This window comes from Pterocles gutturalis, unplaced genomic scaffold (assembly GCF_000699245.1).
Source record: "Pterocles gutturalis isolate BGI_N339 unplaced genomic scaffold, ASM69924v1 scaffold29530, whole genome shotgun sequence".
Classification (NCBI taxonomy): Eukaryota; Metazoa; Chordata; class Aves; order Pterocliformes; family Pteroclidae; genus Pterocles; species Pterocles gutturalis.
Genome location: NW_010144328.1, coordinates 1 through 19,414, shown reverse-complemented (window position 1 = coordinate 19,414; position 19,414 = coordinate 1). Strand labels below are relative to the sequence as shown.

General features: G+C 37.6%; 1 protein-coding gene across 1 annotated transcript in view; it reads right to left on the bottom strand.

Moving 5' to 3' along the window:
* The window catches only part of SEMA3C (sema domain, immunoglobulin domain (Ig), short basic domain, secreted, (semaphorin) 3C), a 44,772-nt gene extending 26,222 nt beyond the window's left edge, over positions 1-18,550 (bottom strand). The window contains exons 1-7 of the mRNA XM_010085071.1: positions 18,431-18,550; positions 14,586-14,676; positions 10,779-10,898; positions 8,729-8,871; positions 6,586-6,700; positions 4,415-4,484; positions 1,571-1,715 (exon numbers count right to left, since the gene is read on the bottom strand). Of these exons, the coding sequence (XP_010083373.1) occupies positions 1,571-1,715; positions 4,415-4,484; positions 6,586-6,700; positions 8,729-8,871; positions 10,779-10,898; positions 14,586-14,592 (600 nt within the window). The 5' untranslated portion in view covers positions 14,593-14,676; positions 18,431-18,550. The remainder of the gene's footprint in view (positions 1-1,570; positions 1,716-4,414; positions 4,485-6,585; positions 6,701-8,728; positions 8,872-10,778; positions 10,899-14,585; positions 14,677-18,430) is intronic.
* Positions 18,551-19,414: the final 864 nt, after the last annotated feature.

Genomic DNA, 19,414 nt, shown 5'->3' with positions numbered 1-19,414 from the left:
GAAACACATACAAATACAATATTCTGAAGCAGGAAGAAACTCTGGAATGTGCCTCCTCACAAGAGCACGAAACTTCCTGTTTAAATGGGCCATTTATTTTCTTTTTTTGTAAAGTTTAAGCTTAAAGCCTCAAAGAACTCATGAGATTAGAGCTGTATGAATGAATTGCAAAGAAAGAATAATGCTAGCATTAGATATTAGTGGAATATCAGGTATTGATTAGCTAATTCTAGAGACCTGGGCACATGAAGTCCTAAATCTTACAGTCAGTAATAACTGCACTAAAATGTCATGAAGAAATGTGTAAACAGGGAAAGCTATTCCACGCATCTGAGCATTAGTGTACTAGAGAGAAAGAGAGAGAAAGAAAAAGATCTACATCACAAAGATGAATAGGAATGAAATAGTGACATGGTTCAAGGTTCTTGCAGTGACTTGCAAAATTAAAATAAAATTTAATTTCCCGTGATAAATCGAAAAGCAACAAAGTGTTCATCTAAAAAAAAAATAACTGCATCATCAAGTGATGATTTATGACTTTGTGCATACTCATTTAATTCTGAGACTTAAGAAATTGTAAGAAGACTTCATAGGAGTCAACTGAAGTCCACACTGCCATACATAATTTAGCAAATAAGGATTTAAAGAAGATTTTAGAGAAAGTTTAGATATTCTTCATTAAAGTTGGAAATATTAGACCTCATATTTCTGCTAAACCTAAATGAAGAATAGTGCAAATAAGTAAATAAATAAATAATGACAAAAGTGCACCAACAGCAACTTTTTTACACCATAAAGGTGAAAAGAAAAAAAACCAAACAATTTTGTTTAAAATCTTTCATGGGACATTTTTGTAAAACTTGGAAACAGAGCTAGCTCTAATGGTGTACAGAATTTATTGGAAAATTATTACTACCCTTAATACAGTGAAAGAAAGTCCTGAAAAAATTTCAAGGCATACAAAAAGCATTCTTAACTAGGAGAACTATTATGAACTGATTGGCATAAAAACTCATCTATTTCTAGTTTTCTCTTCTAAGATTCAGTGCCTGACACGGTATTAGACCGAGTCAGATGACAAGTCCCAGAGGCCTTGTTCTCCTACTACATCTCCCAAGCATCCCAGCAGAGCTGCAAAACTTTAGAGGACTATGGAAAAATTCATACAGACTGAAGACAGATTTACAGACATTTGGATCCAGACTGCAGAATGCACTCACAACACTGTCTTTGTATGCTTATTTATTTAGCTATCTTTTGTTCAGACACACACAGAAAATATAATGTACGTGTAAACAATATGTTTAGCATCTAATGAAATAATTCTTACCACCCTTTCAGTAGAAAGAGCAAGAGCGATTAGCATTTTGCATGACTTTTAATTCTTTATAGAAGATTTCCAGATACTACATGATTTGTATGGCAAGCTGAGAAGCAAATAAAGTTGTTCTGAACTGTAACTAAGTGTCATAGTCACATGTAGCCCATTCTCCTGGAATAAATAATATTTATTTATGTATTAAACAAAGACAAGTAATTGGCAAGCCTGCATAAACATCTTTGTACTTACAGTGCCAGGTCGAGGGTACGGAATTCTGCCCTGATATGGAATCAGCTGGTGGTTTGGGCCCTCCTTGTGTGCAAACGGCCCATTGAACACGGTCTGGATGTCGGACAGATGATACACACACACAGCTGAGCCTTTAAATATGGAGCTGGAAGACAGTAGGAAAAAGTTAAGTGTTGCAATCCACCAACTGTTGTATAGTTTTTCCATCATTTTGCATGGTCCAGTAATGAAAGATAACTCTAAAATAATATATTTAATACAATTTAATGCTTTTATAGCATGAATTTAATACATTTAAAATAAACTAATTTATTTTCCTAATATAAGCCATTACTCCTTAAGACCTAGCACCTTCTTGAACAGTGAACTGAAAAAAAGAGGGAAGAAGGTATTACCCTACTGGTGGAATAAGAAAATTTCCTAATGTTGAATAGAAAAGAAATATAATCTGGACCCAGATAAATCAATGGCAAAAATATTGCTGACTTCAGTGAGACAAGAGTTTTATAAACTTTGTACTGCCAAGCTCAGCACAGGTTTCCAGAACTCCCCACCAGTATACTAACCACAAGACCTCCATGAGTCTCCTAAAATACATGGCTAAAATACTTATCAAAACATCCAACACAATTGCAATTGGTTAGATTATTACAGTCAGTTGCCAGCTTTTCTAAGCAAAATGAGGACAGGTTGTGGCTGTAAAGGAATTACTCCTATCCAGTCCTCAAATCCACCCACAAAACTGGTCTTACAAAGACCCCTTCAAAAGAGTTGAAGTTTGATGCTTTCTGAGGAGAACCAAGGGGATCCCCTAGAAGAAAGGGATGTTTTTTCCCCTGCTTTGGGTTCAGTAATGCTCTCAGATGTCTCCTCAGCCAGCACAAACCCTGAATGGCCTCCATCACCCCGTGATGATGGAAGGCACTAGGGGAATAATTTCTAGAGTGATTCTAAGACTGACTGAAGTGAATTAACTCCTCCTTTTTTTTTCTCTCACTGCATGTAAGGTTTGAGATATTTATCTTAACAAAGCGGAAACTCCAGACAGTCTAAAATCTGCCTGATGTTAACTGTAGGAGGAAGATAATCCAAGTAACTCTGTTTTCAATTGAAGAGCAAAAAAAACCTCCAGAAAAAAAACCTGAAAACATTACACATAGTGTCTAAACAAGGAAAGTGCAATCCACATTGCCTTCAGCTATATCTGGATTAAGAGGAGAAAGGGTCTATGGTATTTGTGGGAATTTTAGTAGGTATTAATAGGTTTTAAGAAATGTAGTTACTCTTTCCAGATGTTTTATGTTAGATTTACAGCAGATTATGCCACCAAAATAATTTACTTTAATATTATTTGGTTTCCCTCTGTATGGTTTTGATAAAAATACTAATAGTTATTTGTGGAGATGTTTCTCTCTTGCTACTGTTATGAGTTGGAGTCTACAGAGGTGAAGACAAAGGAACTGTTAAGGAGTAAAAATCCTTATGGTTGCTGTATTTAACTAGGTAACACATTTCAATCTATAGTCAAAAAAAGAGAAAGAAAGCATAGAACATGTGGTTCATGATAACAGAAATGCATGAGTGTAAAAATTTCAACAGAGAGAGCAAACAGCTTGAGCGCCAGGAAAAAGTGAAGTTTTCTCTTTGTTGTCACCTTATATGGTCCTGTGATTCAAACCTCATTTCCACTGAAGGAATACCAGGAGAGTTAGGTAAAAGTGTTTCCAGTTCAAGCATGCTGCATCCACAACCTAATTGTAAGTGTAGTTTTACTGCTAAACATAACCTCAGCATTTTATGTTTTTGTGCAATAGGAATCATAAAATGTAGACTGCACCACATGTTTACAAGTTACAGGATTCTTTTTTTTTCCCAATTAAATATCACAAAATCATATTTTCCTGGCTGATTCACACATTCAAGAAAGCAGATCCCTGGATCCACATGAAAAAAGACATAAAAGTTTCTTGGGAAAAAATATTTTTTTAATGCAAGGATTTCTTTACTGGAAATTGCCACTAAAGGAAATCTTAGTAATAGTAAATAATTTGCTAATTTGACAAAATAAATTAAATGAAATTTAAAACCAAGCAAAATACCTATTTGAAAGTAAGTAATAACAGCTAAATAATACAGGATAGCATATCAGATATCAGTAAGTAGTAACTATTTCTATCCTGCATACTACCACTATACAGTGACGGCAAAAGAAAAGTGAGAAAAATGAAGGTAGAGATGGCAGAATCTGTTGTTCCACCTGTTGGTCTATCTTTGTGGAGAGTTTGAACATAGTAAGCCATATCTGGTACTTCCACTGCCCTTGGGAGCTCACAGTACATTAATATTACTGATTGACAACAGGGAGGCTGCAAGGAGGTGATCAAATGCCATATAAGCTTGTCTTTTCATAGCCAACTGAGGCTGACTGGGTTTTATTGCCATCTGTGCAATCATTTGCCAGATGAAAGACTGGAAATGATTCGTATGAATTCATGTAAGAATTCCTGGTTTGATCTTTCAGGGTGCTGGATGTCCTTCAGGAGGTGTTAAGTGCTCTCAGATGCCACGAGTTCACTGCATTGAAGTCGTCTAGCTTTCCGCTGCTGAACAGTAGCAAGTGGTCCTCTACAGAAATGTTCTCCCAGGGCCAGGTGACAGTATGTCAGGGAGCAGTTCGCTCCAAGCAGCATGATACTGAGACTGTTAATCCTGCATGCAAATGCTGGCTACAGCAGACATAGAAAATTGCACAGAACAGCCTTGACCACAGTCCATCACATTCAGTTTTCATCTTGAAAATTGTGCAGTTCAGAAAGGTAACATTTTTCAAATCTCTCCATTTACCTTGATGTTGTAAAAATTCCATACACAAGCGTTGTTCTGGGGTTATCTGTCTCCAGAAGAAACACATCCTCTGTAAGAAAGAAAAGGAAAAAGAAAAAAAAAAACTAATAAAATATTTATTTGCCAGTTTAAATTATGACTTTATTCCTCCTGAAATCATTGGTAGTTTTGTCTCAGACTTGAATGGGAAAAAGCAGACGTATCATATGAATGGACCATATGCATAAATCTAGCATTTGAACATTCAGAAACAGATTTGTAAATTAACTCCATGCCATCTAGCCTTATGAAGACAGAAGGCAAAGACTTTCAAACATGTTCAGGATCCATGTCGCACATTTCTCGCAGCTGGATCTCATTTCAGCAGGTTGTTTAACAGTAGGCAAACATTTAAGTTGCTGTAGGTCAAAGACAAAGAGTTCCTATAGACAGATGTAAACCAAAGTAGGACAATTAGGTGTTTCATCGTCCAGTACACTCTCTGGATGTCCTCATTAGCTCATTTGCAACATGGTATGAATGACAGACAGTTTTGCAGTGAAGACACTGAGAGATGTAAACCTCCAGCTTCTGTTGTGTAGGGATTTATTGACTGTACTGTGCAAAGCTGTACCTGCTCACTGAACTGAATTTGCCCACATTTACCTCTGATCTCTTGATTATTTGTTTACACTTCAGTGAAAAATAATTTAATCTCTGACAGATTCTCCTTAAAAATGTTTTTAATAACTATTAGCAAGCTACCTCTTAAACGTATTTTACAACACATGAAAAGACTGAACTGAGCTTTTTATCATAGAATATGTTCTTTAGTTTTCCACTAATGTATGTAGCTCCTTCATTTAACCCTCTGAATCTTTAAAATAGTCTTCCAAATACGTCAAAAGCAAAAGATTTCACCGTGCAGAACTGGAATCATTACACATGAAAACAGAAGCACACACTTGCTCTCTCCCAGTTTTCTGCACTTCCAGCTGCAGTTGTGTTCCTCCTCTTTGCCACAGGATTGTGCTGGGAGCCCAGACTGAGAACACTGTCTCCTGTTCTGTACGGTCCTACATTTTGTCATGCAGAAAACTAAAAGCAGGTATCCTACTGCTTTGTTGAAGAGGAGTAGGCTGGCAAATCACAGCTCTGAAAGATTAGTTGCTGTGGCAGTGCTAGGAGGCACTGGGAACTTCTGAAAGCCAGTCCTGCAAGCACCTCGCACGTTCCGAGTTAGAGCAAGCTAGGTTCTGCCCATCAGGTTCCACTGAAACCTTGCACCAATGTAAGTACCCCAAATATTTCTAATGATACCTAGTAATCAATACTCTGAATTCCATTTGCTATGATGGAAATTGTCAACAAAGTCAGAGAGTGATTGCAATAGAGAGGTCAGAATCAGATGCAGCCCCAGTGTGAGGCCCATTGGCCATATATATTTATACAGTTATAGTACTACACATACCAAATCTTACAATACCTGAATTTAGAACTATGACTTTGTACATCACAGCTGTGGACAATATAGAATTTGAAACTTTCTGATAACATTGTTTGACACTTAACTATCAAGACATGCATCCATCAATTCCTTATTGAAATGAGACCTCTTATGACTGCTGTATAGATTACTCAGATGTTGAACTGAGAATCTAACAGCCTGAATGAATCCTGAGAAATTATATTTATTCATGGTATTATTGCTGGTGCTAGTAACAGGATGAATTTGCACTACCTTGAACTATCAAATTGAGGCCTCTACCCAGTGATCAAAAAAGAAAACCTGTATTGCAGAAAAGCTGTATGTTATACATGTATATACATGTATATGAAATACTATAGAAATCTATGTTAAAAACCCTCTATCATAAAACTAACTAGGAGCAAATAACAATAGATTCCACTAGTTCCTTTCCAAACACTAATTCTTTACATATATAATTCCTTTACAGAGTCAAGATTAATCACCTTTATTTCAAAGATAATGATAATACCCAGAGAGATTTATGAATAAGTTTTTTCATTTCCTGTCATAAAACTGCAAGGGGGAATTTTGTTATTAATTTCTACAGGGCCAAGATTTCACTGTCAACAACTTGACTAGGGAGCTGAATGAACGTCAACAATTAAATACACACAGGGTGTAGGATTTAGATAAAACTTTAAAGGGATTTTTCTTGCCATACCTAATTCATCAAAGTATGTTTCTGTTCCATCTTCATCCATTACTGAGCACACAAGTCTTGCTTTCAAGAATGTTGTCCACTTGTTCACAAGACTACGCTGACCACCTGTGTCATTCTGGAAAGGAATATTATTTTCAGAAAAAAAAAAATACAACACAGCTAACATTTTACTGGGCTTTCCCACATTTTCCTCAGGTTAATTTGACTCATCATGTAGACAATTATGCTGTTATAGTCAATATAAAAACCAGACAAGACTAAACCAAATCCCCCCATGTAAACACTCCAGAAACAGGAAAAACAGAAACTAGTTTTCTGAGCAGACTCTCTGTGCAGGGCTAGCAGGCTTGAGCGGGTCAGGCAGTTCATTCTGTGCAGCAGCCATCTGTGTAGGTATGATTAGAAAGGACTGTGGAGATCTGTATCACTCACCAATACCTAGTGTGGACAAGTTCATGATACCTCTAAAAGGGATGTTTCTTCTAGTCCTGGCAGCAGTATAGCTGCATCTGAACGAGTAAGCTGTGCTGGCCCATGAGGTGGATGCTTTGAATTAAATTGAGAAATGATGGCCAACATGGGTCAAGCTAGTAGTGTACGATTGCAAGTCCTGCTACCTTGGTCCAGAGCCAGCTTGGTCACAGCTCGCTCTAGGGTCTTCCTATCTCTCCCCGGTGCAAGGTGGGAACTGTAACTGCTCAAGCAGATGGTGCGGCACAGAGGTGACAGCTCCTGCCTCATTCTGCTGGTGAACACCTTAGATAAGAGCAGTGTCTTCCAAACTGTACAGCACAATGTCACCCAAGGAAGGGGAAAAAGGAAATGCAGAAGCTAGGCAAATGTGACTTCAATGAAATGCTCTGCATGTTTCACTGGTGCTCCCGGAGCTGGTAATCGACTTTCTGGGTGACCCATAAGGGGTCTTTTGGATGGGTCTTTCTTGGCACCATTGTGCTAATATGTTAGGCCAGTCTCAAAGGTGTTGATATATTAATATGATAGTATACAAATATACAAATATGAATGGCTCAGTTTTGTTTTCATTAGCTTTGGGATTCTGCCACTGACTTCCATGTAAGTCTAAACAGGCTGAGGCCTTTCAGGAATCATCTGGGCTTCATTATAAGAGTAACATTACAAATCCAGCTATAATTGTGTGAAATGTCTTGCAAAATACCCAAAAAAGGCCTTTGGGCACCCTCACAAAAATATAGAAAACGGAGATTATAAAAGAGATCACATGGCTCATCATATCACTTGTGAAGAAGCTTAACACAACCCCAAACACACCCTCACACCCATGCACAACAACATCAAAAAGCAGCAAATTCTAAAGAAGACCCAGATTAAAGACAGGGAATACACAAATGCTCACAGTTATCTTCCTGGGCCTTTCCAAAGAAATGAAAAGGCTAGCAGTAATTGTGCATTCATAATTTTTCTTTCACTAAAAAAAAAATCCATTTCACCAGAGATATTAATAGCTGCTTCAATAATTTTTCATATACAGTTGATTACAGATATGAAAAAGGAAATGAAACAATAAGGAGCACTGTGATCATAAATTAATTACTGCACAAAGTAGCCATAATTCCCAAATTTAATTTTTCTGTGCATGCTTTTAAAGTTAGGCTCACACATACATCAATTCAAGAACTCAAAAAGGACAGATTTTGTAAAAAACAAAACAGTAATTGCAAGTTAAATCAGAGCAAGTTAAAAGCTTAGCTCTCATATTTCCAATGTGTTTCAAAGATTTTGAGTGTGTGTGTGTGTGTAAGTGTGAGAAAGACTTCCCTGTCTTATAATTACATTCTTCTATGCAAAGAATGTACCTTGTTTGTCCAACGGACAGTAAGTTTGGAAATTCAACTGTGATAACTACTCTGACTCAGTCAGAGCAACACACAAATCCCTGAATCTCTGAATTTCCATATCATTATAGATATAACCAGATACACATAACATGTTCAGACCCTAGCTGTGTGTTCAGTTACAGCTCTTCTTAATTATTGATTTGGAAGGTGAAACAGGAAATTTGTTTCAAATATAAATCAAAGGCTTTTCAATCATTTAGTCTTTTAGCTTATCATGTCACACTAGCAGCTTGTTCTAACAACCTGGCAAACAAAACAGTTCTTACTGGGCATATTCTTGCAATCATGGAGTGAATTTGCTTTGTGCTTCCGCTGTTGTCTGTGAGTCTCTCTTTGAAGAAGAAGTAGATTTTGGCATCGTTGGGGTCAGTGCCATCTGGGATAACATGCGCATCCACAAAAATAGGCTCTGAAATGGAACAGTGTACCAAAAAGATTAAACCAGAAGATGTATCAGTATAAGCAATTAATGATCTGACAGTTACTGACTGCTTCAAGGAAGTGCTACATAGTGCATGTAGAGGCATTGCTGTGATAAGTTAAGCTATATGCTCTAGCCTCATGTCTGTATATACCAGATATCACCAGGTAAGTGGCTTCTTGCTGGTTCCTGCATCCTCACATCTTACCCCACAACAGAATTTTAGAAAAGTGCTTAAAATGCAGTATTAGACTACCACAGAGATTCAAAGACTTGGAGGAGGAAAAGAGAAGAGTCAGTGTGTTATCAGGGGCAGTGAAGGAAAGACTCACCAAGGCAAAACATAAAAGTAAGCTGTTGAAAGACTCATTAGGAAAAGAACAAATAAGGTACATAAAGAAGAGAGAAAAATAACGCATGGAAGATTGAAAAGGAAAGCAGGGTATGCAAATGCTTTAACAGCATTTGAGTTCATATCAGAGGCTGATAAATATAACCAAGTGTACACGTAAAACACTGCAAAGGAGGGCTAATGAGAGAGCAAAACAATTTATATCTTTAACAGTAAGTGCATAATGGACAGTGGAGGAGTCCTCAGATGACCTTCTCCTTTGTCTGAAGGAAGAAGCGGATCCTCTCCCTGCATGAGGGCTGCATCTTTTCAATGATCATGCTAGATTGCTTGGTCAGTTGAAATCCAGGACAAATCTTGAAACAATCTGATACAAAGGTTGGATCTCTGACAGAAAACTCACTTTAGACTGTAGCATTTTTCTATTCACATGAGCACATTCTCAATTAATAGAACAAGTGTCATGATTCTGGCTCTAAAAGAACATGGAAATGAATTGTGCTTGTCAAATACCTGTTCTGAGCATATGTAACAGGCAGATTTTCCAGAAATTAGGCATTTTAATGGTTCTTTTTCCCTAACTCACTTTAGGGTGCACACTTCAGGGTGTGCAGATAATTGTAAGACTGCATAGCAAACAAAAAAAATTCAGAAAGCAAACATAGTTTCCCATTTACAGGGAATCAAATTTATTCTGTTTGCTGTCTTGTGATTTCATTGTAGTCATAGCCACACACGAATAGCAAGAGTCACCTAAAAATTGCCAAGACAAAAACACAGAAACTGTAGTTCAACATACCTGAAGGCTTTTTCAAATTGGAACTGCTATGTCAGTTGCTCTATAACCTTTGACATCTACCTCTGCTCAAAGAGTTGACCACCACTGTAATTCAAAATAGTTTAATTGGAACGACCCTTCTTATCAGTAAAGTCAGGGAGAATTTTCACATTGATTTCAGTGAAGCCAAGAGTTAAGTGCTTGCACTCAGAAATTAGTTTTCCAATTGTGTTTTGAAAATCAATTTCTTATCACTGAAATAAATGTCAAGAATTGTCACTGACTTCTCTGATAATGGGACTCTATTCTGCACACATTTTGAATGCAAGTAGTGGTGAGTCTTTTGTACAGAGGTAGATCAGCTTAACTAACTGAAGTTGGCAATTCATTAGAAAAAAACTTAGTATTAAACACTCTAATTTAAGGCAATGTCTGGAGTTGGAAAAAGTAGTTCCCTAGAAGTCAGACTGTCTGACCACTTGCCATTTGAAAGGTTTTCATACACTTGCCCTTGAACAGCTTGGTTCAGTCTTAATGCAAAAAAGGCCATTGGGTGGGGTGGCCTGAGAGGTTGGCTCATGCACTGAACCCTTCGTACCTGTGCATTGTCTACAATATGTATCTACACACATTTCTTCACGGTTCAACTTTATAAATTAAATTCTGATAACAGCTCTTTAAAATACAAGTTCTTTTTTTTAAACAAAACAAATATGAATCTCTGTGAAACCCATTAAAACCTCTGGTAAAAGAAAGGCATCTCACCACTCAGCCACTTGGAGTTGTGCTGGTCCGTTCGCACAGCATTCCTCTTGGTCAAACTCCTAAAAATGGCTGCATCCGTCCCCATGAAATCGATATACATTCCTGAAAAAAGCTCTTCATCTGCAAAGAATTGAAATGGAGGGGGAAAAGCAAATGCATTGTTATGGCTTTTGGGAAATCCATGTTTACTGATCTATTTTTATTTTAAACTTGTCAGCTCTTTATTTACACAGGAGTTTATAAAGATAAATATTGGGTCATGGGAATGGAGTTTCCCTCTAATTTACAAAGACAGAATCTAGAATCATCAGATTTTTCTTAAAGACTTTAGGGAAATGCATAAATAAATGCAACAGCAGAACTGTATATGTGGTGAACCTTTCTTTGATATGAAGCTTAGTTGCTCAACGTTCACTGCTAAGGATCACTGGAAAAATCAGGCTAGTGTTATGAAAAGGAATCACATTCAATTTTTAAAGTATGTACTTCAAAAAGCTTTTTTTGGTATGGGAGCAGACAAAATGACTGGGCTGAATTTATTGCTGGTGTAAACTGGCACAACAACTGTTGCAGTCAGTGGATCAGTGCCAATTTTTACCAACAGTATTGTCAAGGGTGCCCCAGGCAGCCTCAAGCTGACTTCAGTATTGCAGAGGCCAGACAATCATATTATTGAACTCACGTAGAGTAATAGGGAGCAACAATTGTCCCCTTTTATGTGCTTGATTCTAAGCACAGGGTCATTATGCCTGAAGAGAATTAGACACGCAACTCTTACATTAACAGAACTATGAACTTCTGATCCCTGTGCAGGGCTAAAAACTCAGTCCATCAGTCAGGATGCATATCTGTGTTGGTGAGAGTCTGTGTGTGTGCATAAATATATGTACATATAATTCTAATTACATATACTATCATTTTCTACTCCGTGAATAACCAAGCAATTTCCACTGACTAATGACAATGAAACCCCAGAGCAGAAAACAGTAGCTAAAATAAACTGTAACTCAGAGTGGGAGTGGTGGCTGAACACATTCCAGTACAGCTGGGTCCTTTGATTGATGTTTTTGTCTGAATTCCTGGACTACCCAGAGAGTGTGGTCAAGCTGGCAAGAGTCACAGGTTCAGAAGCGCTTGAGGCTATTTTTATGCTGTGTGTGTGTGTGCATCAATACGGAAGACTATTGGCTCATGAGAGAATTAAAACTCTGGAGATTTTGTTTTTCTGCTGCTGGCTAGAGCCTGAACTGAACCCCTGCAGAGCAGCCAGCAGCCACGCTTCTGCTCTCATCTCTCCCAGTGATGACAAGATTCATACACAGGGGATTTAAACAATGCATTTGCTTCATGTTTGTGAAGCGTTTGCTTCCTGGGTATCTATTGACAGAATGATGTTAGATCTATACTGATTTATAACTGATTTTGTATATTTGCCTCATTGCCTCAGTCCATCACAGCTTTGTTCTTGTTATGAAATAAACTGTCTGAAAGAGATCGGCCTTATGGTTCTCACTAAACGTTATGTGCATATAGACATTTGCTCACACTTTAACAATAGTACTACACTATGTAATTTTGATCCTATTACATATCAATGCTATTAGTTATGTGTTAAGAATTCCCAGTGTCTGCCTGCTAATCATGTATCAGATGATATCTGTCAGCTCCACTTCCTTTTGGTTAAATTCTTAAATTCCTCACCTCACTTGGTGTGCACAGCACAACTCGTTCACACTACTTCTGTTTGTTGCTGGGGGGAATTACCGAATTGATGAGGTATGTCTGCTTTTATAAATACCTCAGAGTCTTGGTGGAGAGAGAGACACGCATCCTGTGCATTAGTTATGCCAAGCTTCTTCAAAGAACATTTTTCACTGCTTTGATGCAAAAGTGTCTTTGTACAATGGCAATGTGTACCAAGTTCAAATTTGTTTTTAAAGCATCACTTTTCCTCTGAAGGGTGAATCAGCTTTCCTACTGTATTATAGGCTGGTGATGCCCAAAATTATGAAGAAATTGCGTCTATATTTAAAAATGGTTCTTTCTTTTGTTGTGGAAGAGTTAGCTGGTCTGGCAGTATTTTCCATCTTCTGAAGTGAGGGGAAGGAATTCCTCCTGCAGAAGAATGCTCAAAGGAGAGCCCAGAACTGGGCTCAGTCCTCGCATTTTAACACAAGCTGTGATTTACAAGATCTTCCCTTTTCTGGCATGGATATTGAGGCGAAATTCATTCAAGCTTAACGTTTTTTGAAGTGACTGGACTTTGTGGTAACAGGAAGAAAGTACAAAACCCAATCTGTGGGACTCTTTTGAAAAAGAATGTGACCTTTTTGGTATAATTTAAATTTAGTAGATTAATTATGTCATGAAAGATAAGTCAAACACTAGGGAAGGTTTCTTCAGTCACAGAACTGAAACATGAAGGAAGATAATGTAAAGTCTACTAAGATGAACAAAGCTGCCATAGATCTATTGCAGAAAAAAAATCAGCTTACTTTATATACAGTAATTCAGAAACAATGTACTTTAATGGTGTTTCATAAAATCCAGAAGGAACAAGGAAAGGAAACTTTATTTTTTAATGGCAGTTGATACCTCTGTGAATAAAATTACTTGTCTTTGTAGTAAATATATTTGCAATGAGAAATCACAAAAAAAAAAGCTAATTTATATTTTGAACAGACCACATAAGACAGACTACATGACACTTCCCTTAAGCTCCACAAGACTCAAATTTTAAAGGAGATATCTGGCACAATATGTAATTGCCATTGATTTAGGGGAAGCCAAATGGCAGAAACACTGAACATTGTTCCCTTTTAAACCTTGGGTGAAAAATGCAGTACCTGTGTGCATTAAGCTTTATTTGCTAAGAAAGTCTAAAAAAATTGTGCAACTGCTGATTCCTTCATAGCCAAAAACATAACAAGGAGTAGGCACATGTTGAAAAATAAAGGCTTTGGCACTAGAAGTCTGCGAACCTGCTGCAAACGTGAATGGTCGGGTTACACTAAGTATACATAACATGTCTCCTGATTGAAAAAGCATTTAATTTCTTTTTTTTTTTTTTCTCTCCTAGTTGAGAAAGGTTTCTTTTACTGATGACTTACATTGTACAAAGTGTATTCCCCCTTTGAGTGTTCAGCTAGGTGTGCAAAAGGCACACACAAAGTTGGGTATCCCTCATAGTCACTGAGTACAGTCGCCATCAATTCACATGAATATTTGAAGTTGTCAGTTGTATCACTTTCTGGCCTTTCAGATGGAAGAAAATTGCAAAATTGGTTGGGTATAAAGCCAAGTGAAGAATGAAGAGCCTTGCAATAGCTGGTGGGCTCTACAGCAGAGATGACAAAAAAAATGAAATTCAAAGTAACTGAAGTCTTCAGGCTTTCTTTCCTGGCTGCTCTGAGATTTTACAAATAATTAAATGAGACACAAGTGCTGTCTAGGATGAACAAGGTCAGAAACTGTTCAAACATAAATGCTAGACAGGGTAATGCAAAGTTGAAACTAACCCTGTGAAAAAATGTGTAAGCTGGAAAAGGGACAATCTTTTGTTTTCTGTTTCTCCCTCTCTCTCCCATTCAACAGTTTATTTATGCTTTTCATTTGTACACTCACCTTTAGCTTCATGTAAACCTTGAAACAAGGATGGACTCAACCCTTGAGCCCATCAGCCAGCCACAAGGTACTGCTCCTTGGAGGCTGAATTCTGTGTCCAGCTCATTTCAGGCATACCGTCAACCCACACCACGCGTGATCATAGGGGTTTAGACCTCAACAATTTGGAGTATTTTTACTTACTGATCATAACAGACACCGTGTTCACATTAGGGTTGAAAGAACAGCGCCCCTTTCCTGATTCACACTTGGAGTCGATCTTGAAGATTTGTTCCTGCAACGTAGATTTGTGTGTCACTTCTCATTTCAGAAACCATCAGACGCAAAGTGATTTTTATGCTTGGCTGTTTCCAGCATTAAGAATGCTCAGCACCTCTGGGCACTTTTGCTGTAGTATCAGCAGTTTAGCTTTCCTATTCAGATTTTCATCATCTTTCTAGACAACTTTTCATTGGTACTGAGTTATTTTCAAGACTCTTATAAATTCAAGAGACTGAAAAAGAGAATTTTTCCCCCTAGCCCAGTTATGTTTTGGAGAGGTTGACTGATCTCTGCAATAACATCTGTGGAAATTACTTCTGTGTTTTTGAAGTTATTTGTCATTTATTTGCTGAATACATGGCGAAACTTATACTGGTCCAGGACATTATAATAAAACTACTAGAACAATAACACATATTAAATAAAAATCTCTTATGACAACTGTCATTTGGTGATTGTACAAATAATTTGTTCTTTACTGAGCTACCAGACCTCCAAAAATCCCCTAAATCATACTTATTTTCTTCAGTACTATCTCTTGGATTATGTGTAGAGCTCCAATTCTGTAGTGATAGATGATTTATCAGTATCTCTTGCCATAGCCTGAAATCTCTTGGAAATTTTTTGCTGTTTAGGAATCTTGGTATGGGGCTTTGTTTATATTTTATGTGATTTATAAACTGGAAATACATTTGGCAAAGGAGAAGCCATCTGAACTACAGCTTGAAATACAAGCAGTCTGAATATCTTTAGAAAATTCACCCATCTTGGTGCACCTCTTCACTTCTTGGTTCCCAGCAATACTGAAGAGCACAGTATGCTGAGCAAGAAGGGCCTCTCGGGTCCAAGTCCATTCCTTAAAAACTGCAGTCAGTAGTGGCAGAGACATCAATCCATCACATCTACGCACATACCACTGTATACCAAACAAACAACTTGTTCCTAGCCTCCTATAACAAACTTCTAATTCTTAATAAAAGGCCAAGAGACACAATTGCAAACATCTCTGTTTTGACAGAAAAACATAGCTGACAAAAGCTCCACAGAAAGACTTCTGTGACGTAGATGCCAATGTATTAGTTATTTGACTAAGGAAAGCAACTCTTTATATTCCCTTTAACAAATAATGTACATGACAGGGGAATAGGGATGTCACGCAGACCACTGAGCAGCCACCCGGCGACAGCGAATTGGAGACTCCAACAACCTGAAATGTTCAGTTACAGCAGGAAGTTTTCATATCTGTTATTCCCTCTTTCCCCCCCTCTTCTGTTTTGCCTAATTTAGTCAGAGATCTTATCTGTTGCTTCAGTAATAACCCCTCTAAACAATGTTAAAGCATAAGTATGAAGTTTCTAATATGATCTTGGGGTTTTCTGTTGTTTTGCTTCTAGATTAATATGCAGTTTGATGTTAATCCATATTTACCATATTATACCACTATTTACCAATTCAAAATGCCCATTACTGCACTGTTAAACTAGCTCCAGGATTACACTTGATTTTAATATATATTAAACTACTTTTTAGTCTATAATTAATTCACATAGTGATTACATTTCCTTCTGTTTGCATTTACTTTGACCTTAGAATATATTTGGGTGACTAAGAGAGTCATTACCAAAAAGTATCAAGTGTGCTAAGCAAGAAAATGAATTATTTTTTAACCTCTCTTCCAGGGAAAAGGGCATCAATCTGCTTCATCAATGAAGCTGCCTTTTTTTTTTTTTTTTTTGTTGTTGTGAGAAATGTGGAATCCTGGAGACAAAAGAGGAAAACAGGCCCAGTTCTTATGATTATTGGATATGACTCTTACTGTCAGGCTTTGTAGCTTCTAGAGAAAAACAGATGTGCTTTCTAAAATATCCATTTTGCACGTGCGAAAACAGCCTTCTGTGCATGGAAAACTGTACTAAATTAAAGGTGAAATGATAAAAGCAGAGAAAAAAGGAGTTCTCCCTAGTCCCATCAGCACTACATAGTTCTTCATTCTGCTCTATTAATTAGTCATGCACTGATATATGCAATGAGTTCAGAAGGAAATGCTTGGTTTCAAACTGTTATGCTATTGTTGGCCTGTACAGTAATAGCTTTGAGTATGCAATGCCTACAGTCAAGTGTCTGACAGACTCCAGACGTCTGAAACAGCAGTTTATTTAATCAATTGATCATAGGCATGTAGCTATACAGACAGGCTAAGAGAAGCTAGTTCTCCTCTTCCAAAACATGTATCTTTATTTTTAACTTAAGAAATTTAACTTCTTGCATCATCTCGAGATGTCATTTCCTGCCCTACCCCCAAATCTCATTTAGAAAAAGCCTAAAATAATGAGATTCAAAGTCCTCTGGGCTACAGTACTGCGACTTAAGCTGTTAAAGGATATTGCATTAATTAGAGACAAATGAGATCACTTTCCATGTTTTAAATAATTTTTCAAGAAATAGGATAATGCTGTGGAAAACTGACCTCAGTTTCAAAATACATCAAAATAAATTAATGCATACTCTGTTAATCGGAAGGATGGATTTACTTTCTCAGTTCTGCTTGCTTGTGCTTTTAAATCCAGGACTATGAACCCCTATACTTAGATTAGTCACTAGGACTGAAGGTGCAGTGATTCAGACTATATACTCTGTTAAGGAGGCTGGAGCCAGGTAGTGACCTACCAAAAGTCACTGAGATCATCCCATGCAAACCTACCTGGAGAAACAATGATTTATCACCTCCCTGGCAACTTCTGCAGTAGTGTTGGGTCTTGGACAGAATTTCCATCCCACTCTCAATGAAACCAGTGATGAATTTCCCAGTGTCTTCCCTAGGAGCCAGTCCAGCTTTTAAAGCTGCCCTCACATGGCAAAACTCCAGGTAGCACTCTCTGATCTTCCTTCCCAACACATCTGCTTCCACATTGTACAGGAAAATATACTGCACATCCCTGCGCCTGCAGACATGAATCTGACCCAAAAGCTACTGAGGTGCTGGGTCTGGGTTAAGTGCTTTTTCTTTCTCCTTCTGGTTGCTTAATTTATCACCTATTACACTTCCACATAAACAAAGATTTAACTTTCAAATCAGGAAACTTGGACAATATATTTATGAAACACTTGGTACTTTGTATATTGAAAATACACAGTGAAACTGAATATAGAAAAACTGAAGACCTATCTAGACAAAATGAGATTTACACCCTGGAAGATCTCACAGTGATAAGAAAACTTCCTGACTTCATCGCAGAAGAATCTCCTGGGGCAAAAACTGTGCAGTAGAAGAAAGTTACCTGTACTGGGATTGCATCTAGTGGGTATTAAGCTGAAGTCCAGCAAACCTTCACATACCTGGTTAGCCCACTTAACAGCTTCATCCAGGAATCAGTAACACCTGGAAGTTATAAAAAGTAGACTGCACATTTTACCTTTTATCTGTCTGGCTCCTTCCTTTCAAGTATTTCTTGGTACTTTTTCCAATAAATAGTAAGAATGAATTCACCAGACAACATCAAACACAAAGTAGTATCAAATGTAACCTAGCATTTGGTAAAACTGGGGAAGTTTGGACAACTGTCGTATTTCAGGCATGGCTTTTGATCATGGCTTTGCTTCTTGCTGGAAACAGGTGAGAAAACTACGGATCTTTTTTCTTTTTCTACTTCACATGGGTGAAGGAACCTATTCAGACCATTGGATCTTGCATTTTCAAAATGTTGAGTTCTGTGTGACACTAGTAAGATCCACCACAGAAAGAGCGGATAAGATGAAAAGAGACTTACCTCGGACCTGCGGCCTCTGTTGACATACACACACACAGGGCTGAAGGCACCGCTGCCGCAGACATACAGGTGTGTGCGATTGTACGACTGTATCACACGCACAAAATTTCCACAGCCATGCTGCAGGGAACACAGGAAAAAAAAATCATTTCACTTTGGCAAATGTTGTTAGATGTTGGGACCTCAAAGGAATAGATACAGTTTATAATTTTAGTAGTATCATGAAAATTGCTCCTGAGTTTGGTAGTCTCTGGATTTGAACTGCTGGGGACTTCTGTTTTCTTTTCATGCCATTTTGCCTAGTCTGGGAATTGGGCATTGATAGGGCAATAGATATAGAGGAGCGGATGTAACATTTCCATCTCCCCACAGCAATCTAATTTTCACCCACAGACTTCTCTGTGGGAAGAAGCAAGGCCTCTGCAGGAAAACAAGTAGCAACCTTATAAAGTTTCCTTAAGGACACCTCCAAAATAGTCTCCTTTTTTTTCCCCTAAGTTTTTCATCATAGCTGGAGATAATTAAAAACCAAAGTAAACCCATATCTCAGATCCTATTCTTTGTGTAAAAAAATTCTCTCCAAAACATTAAAACTCTTAACAACACAAAGCAAGTTTGCAGTGCATTGTTGCTCCATATTGCAGATCAATGGTAACATTGTCAAATCAGCATGAAAACTAAAACAGAATTTTAATTGCCACATAGTTTCACAACCTGGGATTTACAGTTTTCTCCTTCCAGCATACCCCTTTCTTCTCTTGCTCTTTCCTTTTTTGACTATGATCAACTGTTAATACACTTTAGGTTGAAAACAGATTTTTTTTTCTGAATATTTTTCTTACTGAGATCCCAAAACTGCCTTCATATTCAGACATCCAAACCTTCACCAAAGACAGTGAGAATTGCATGTGTTCTGTGAGCACAGGATTGGAAATTGTGTCATCAGACATCTTCATGGAAATCACAGAATCACAGAATCACAGA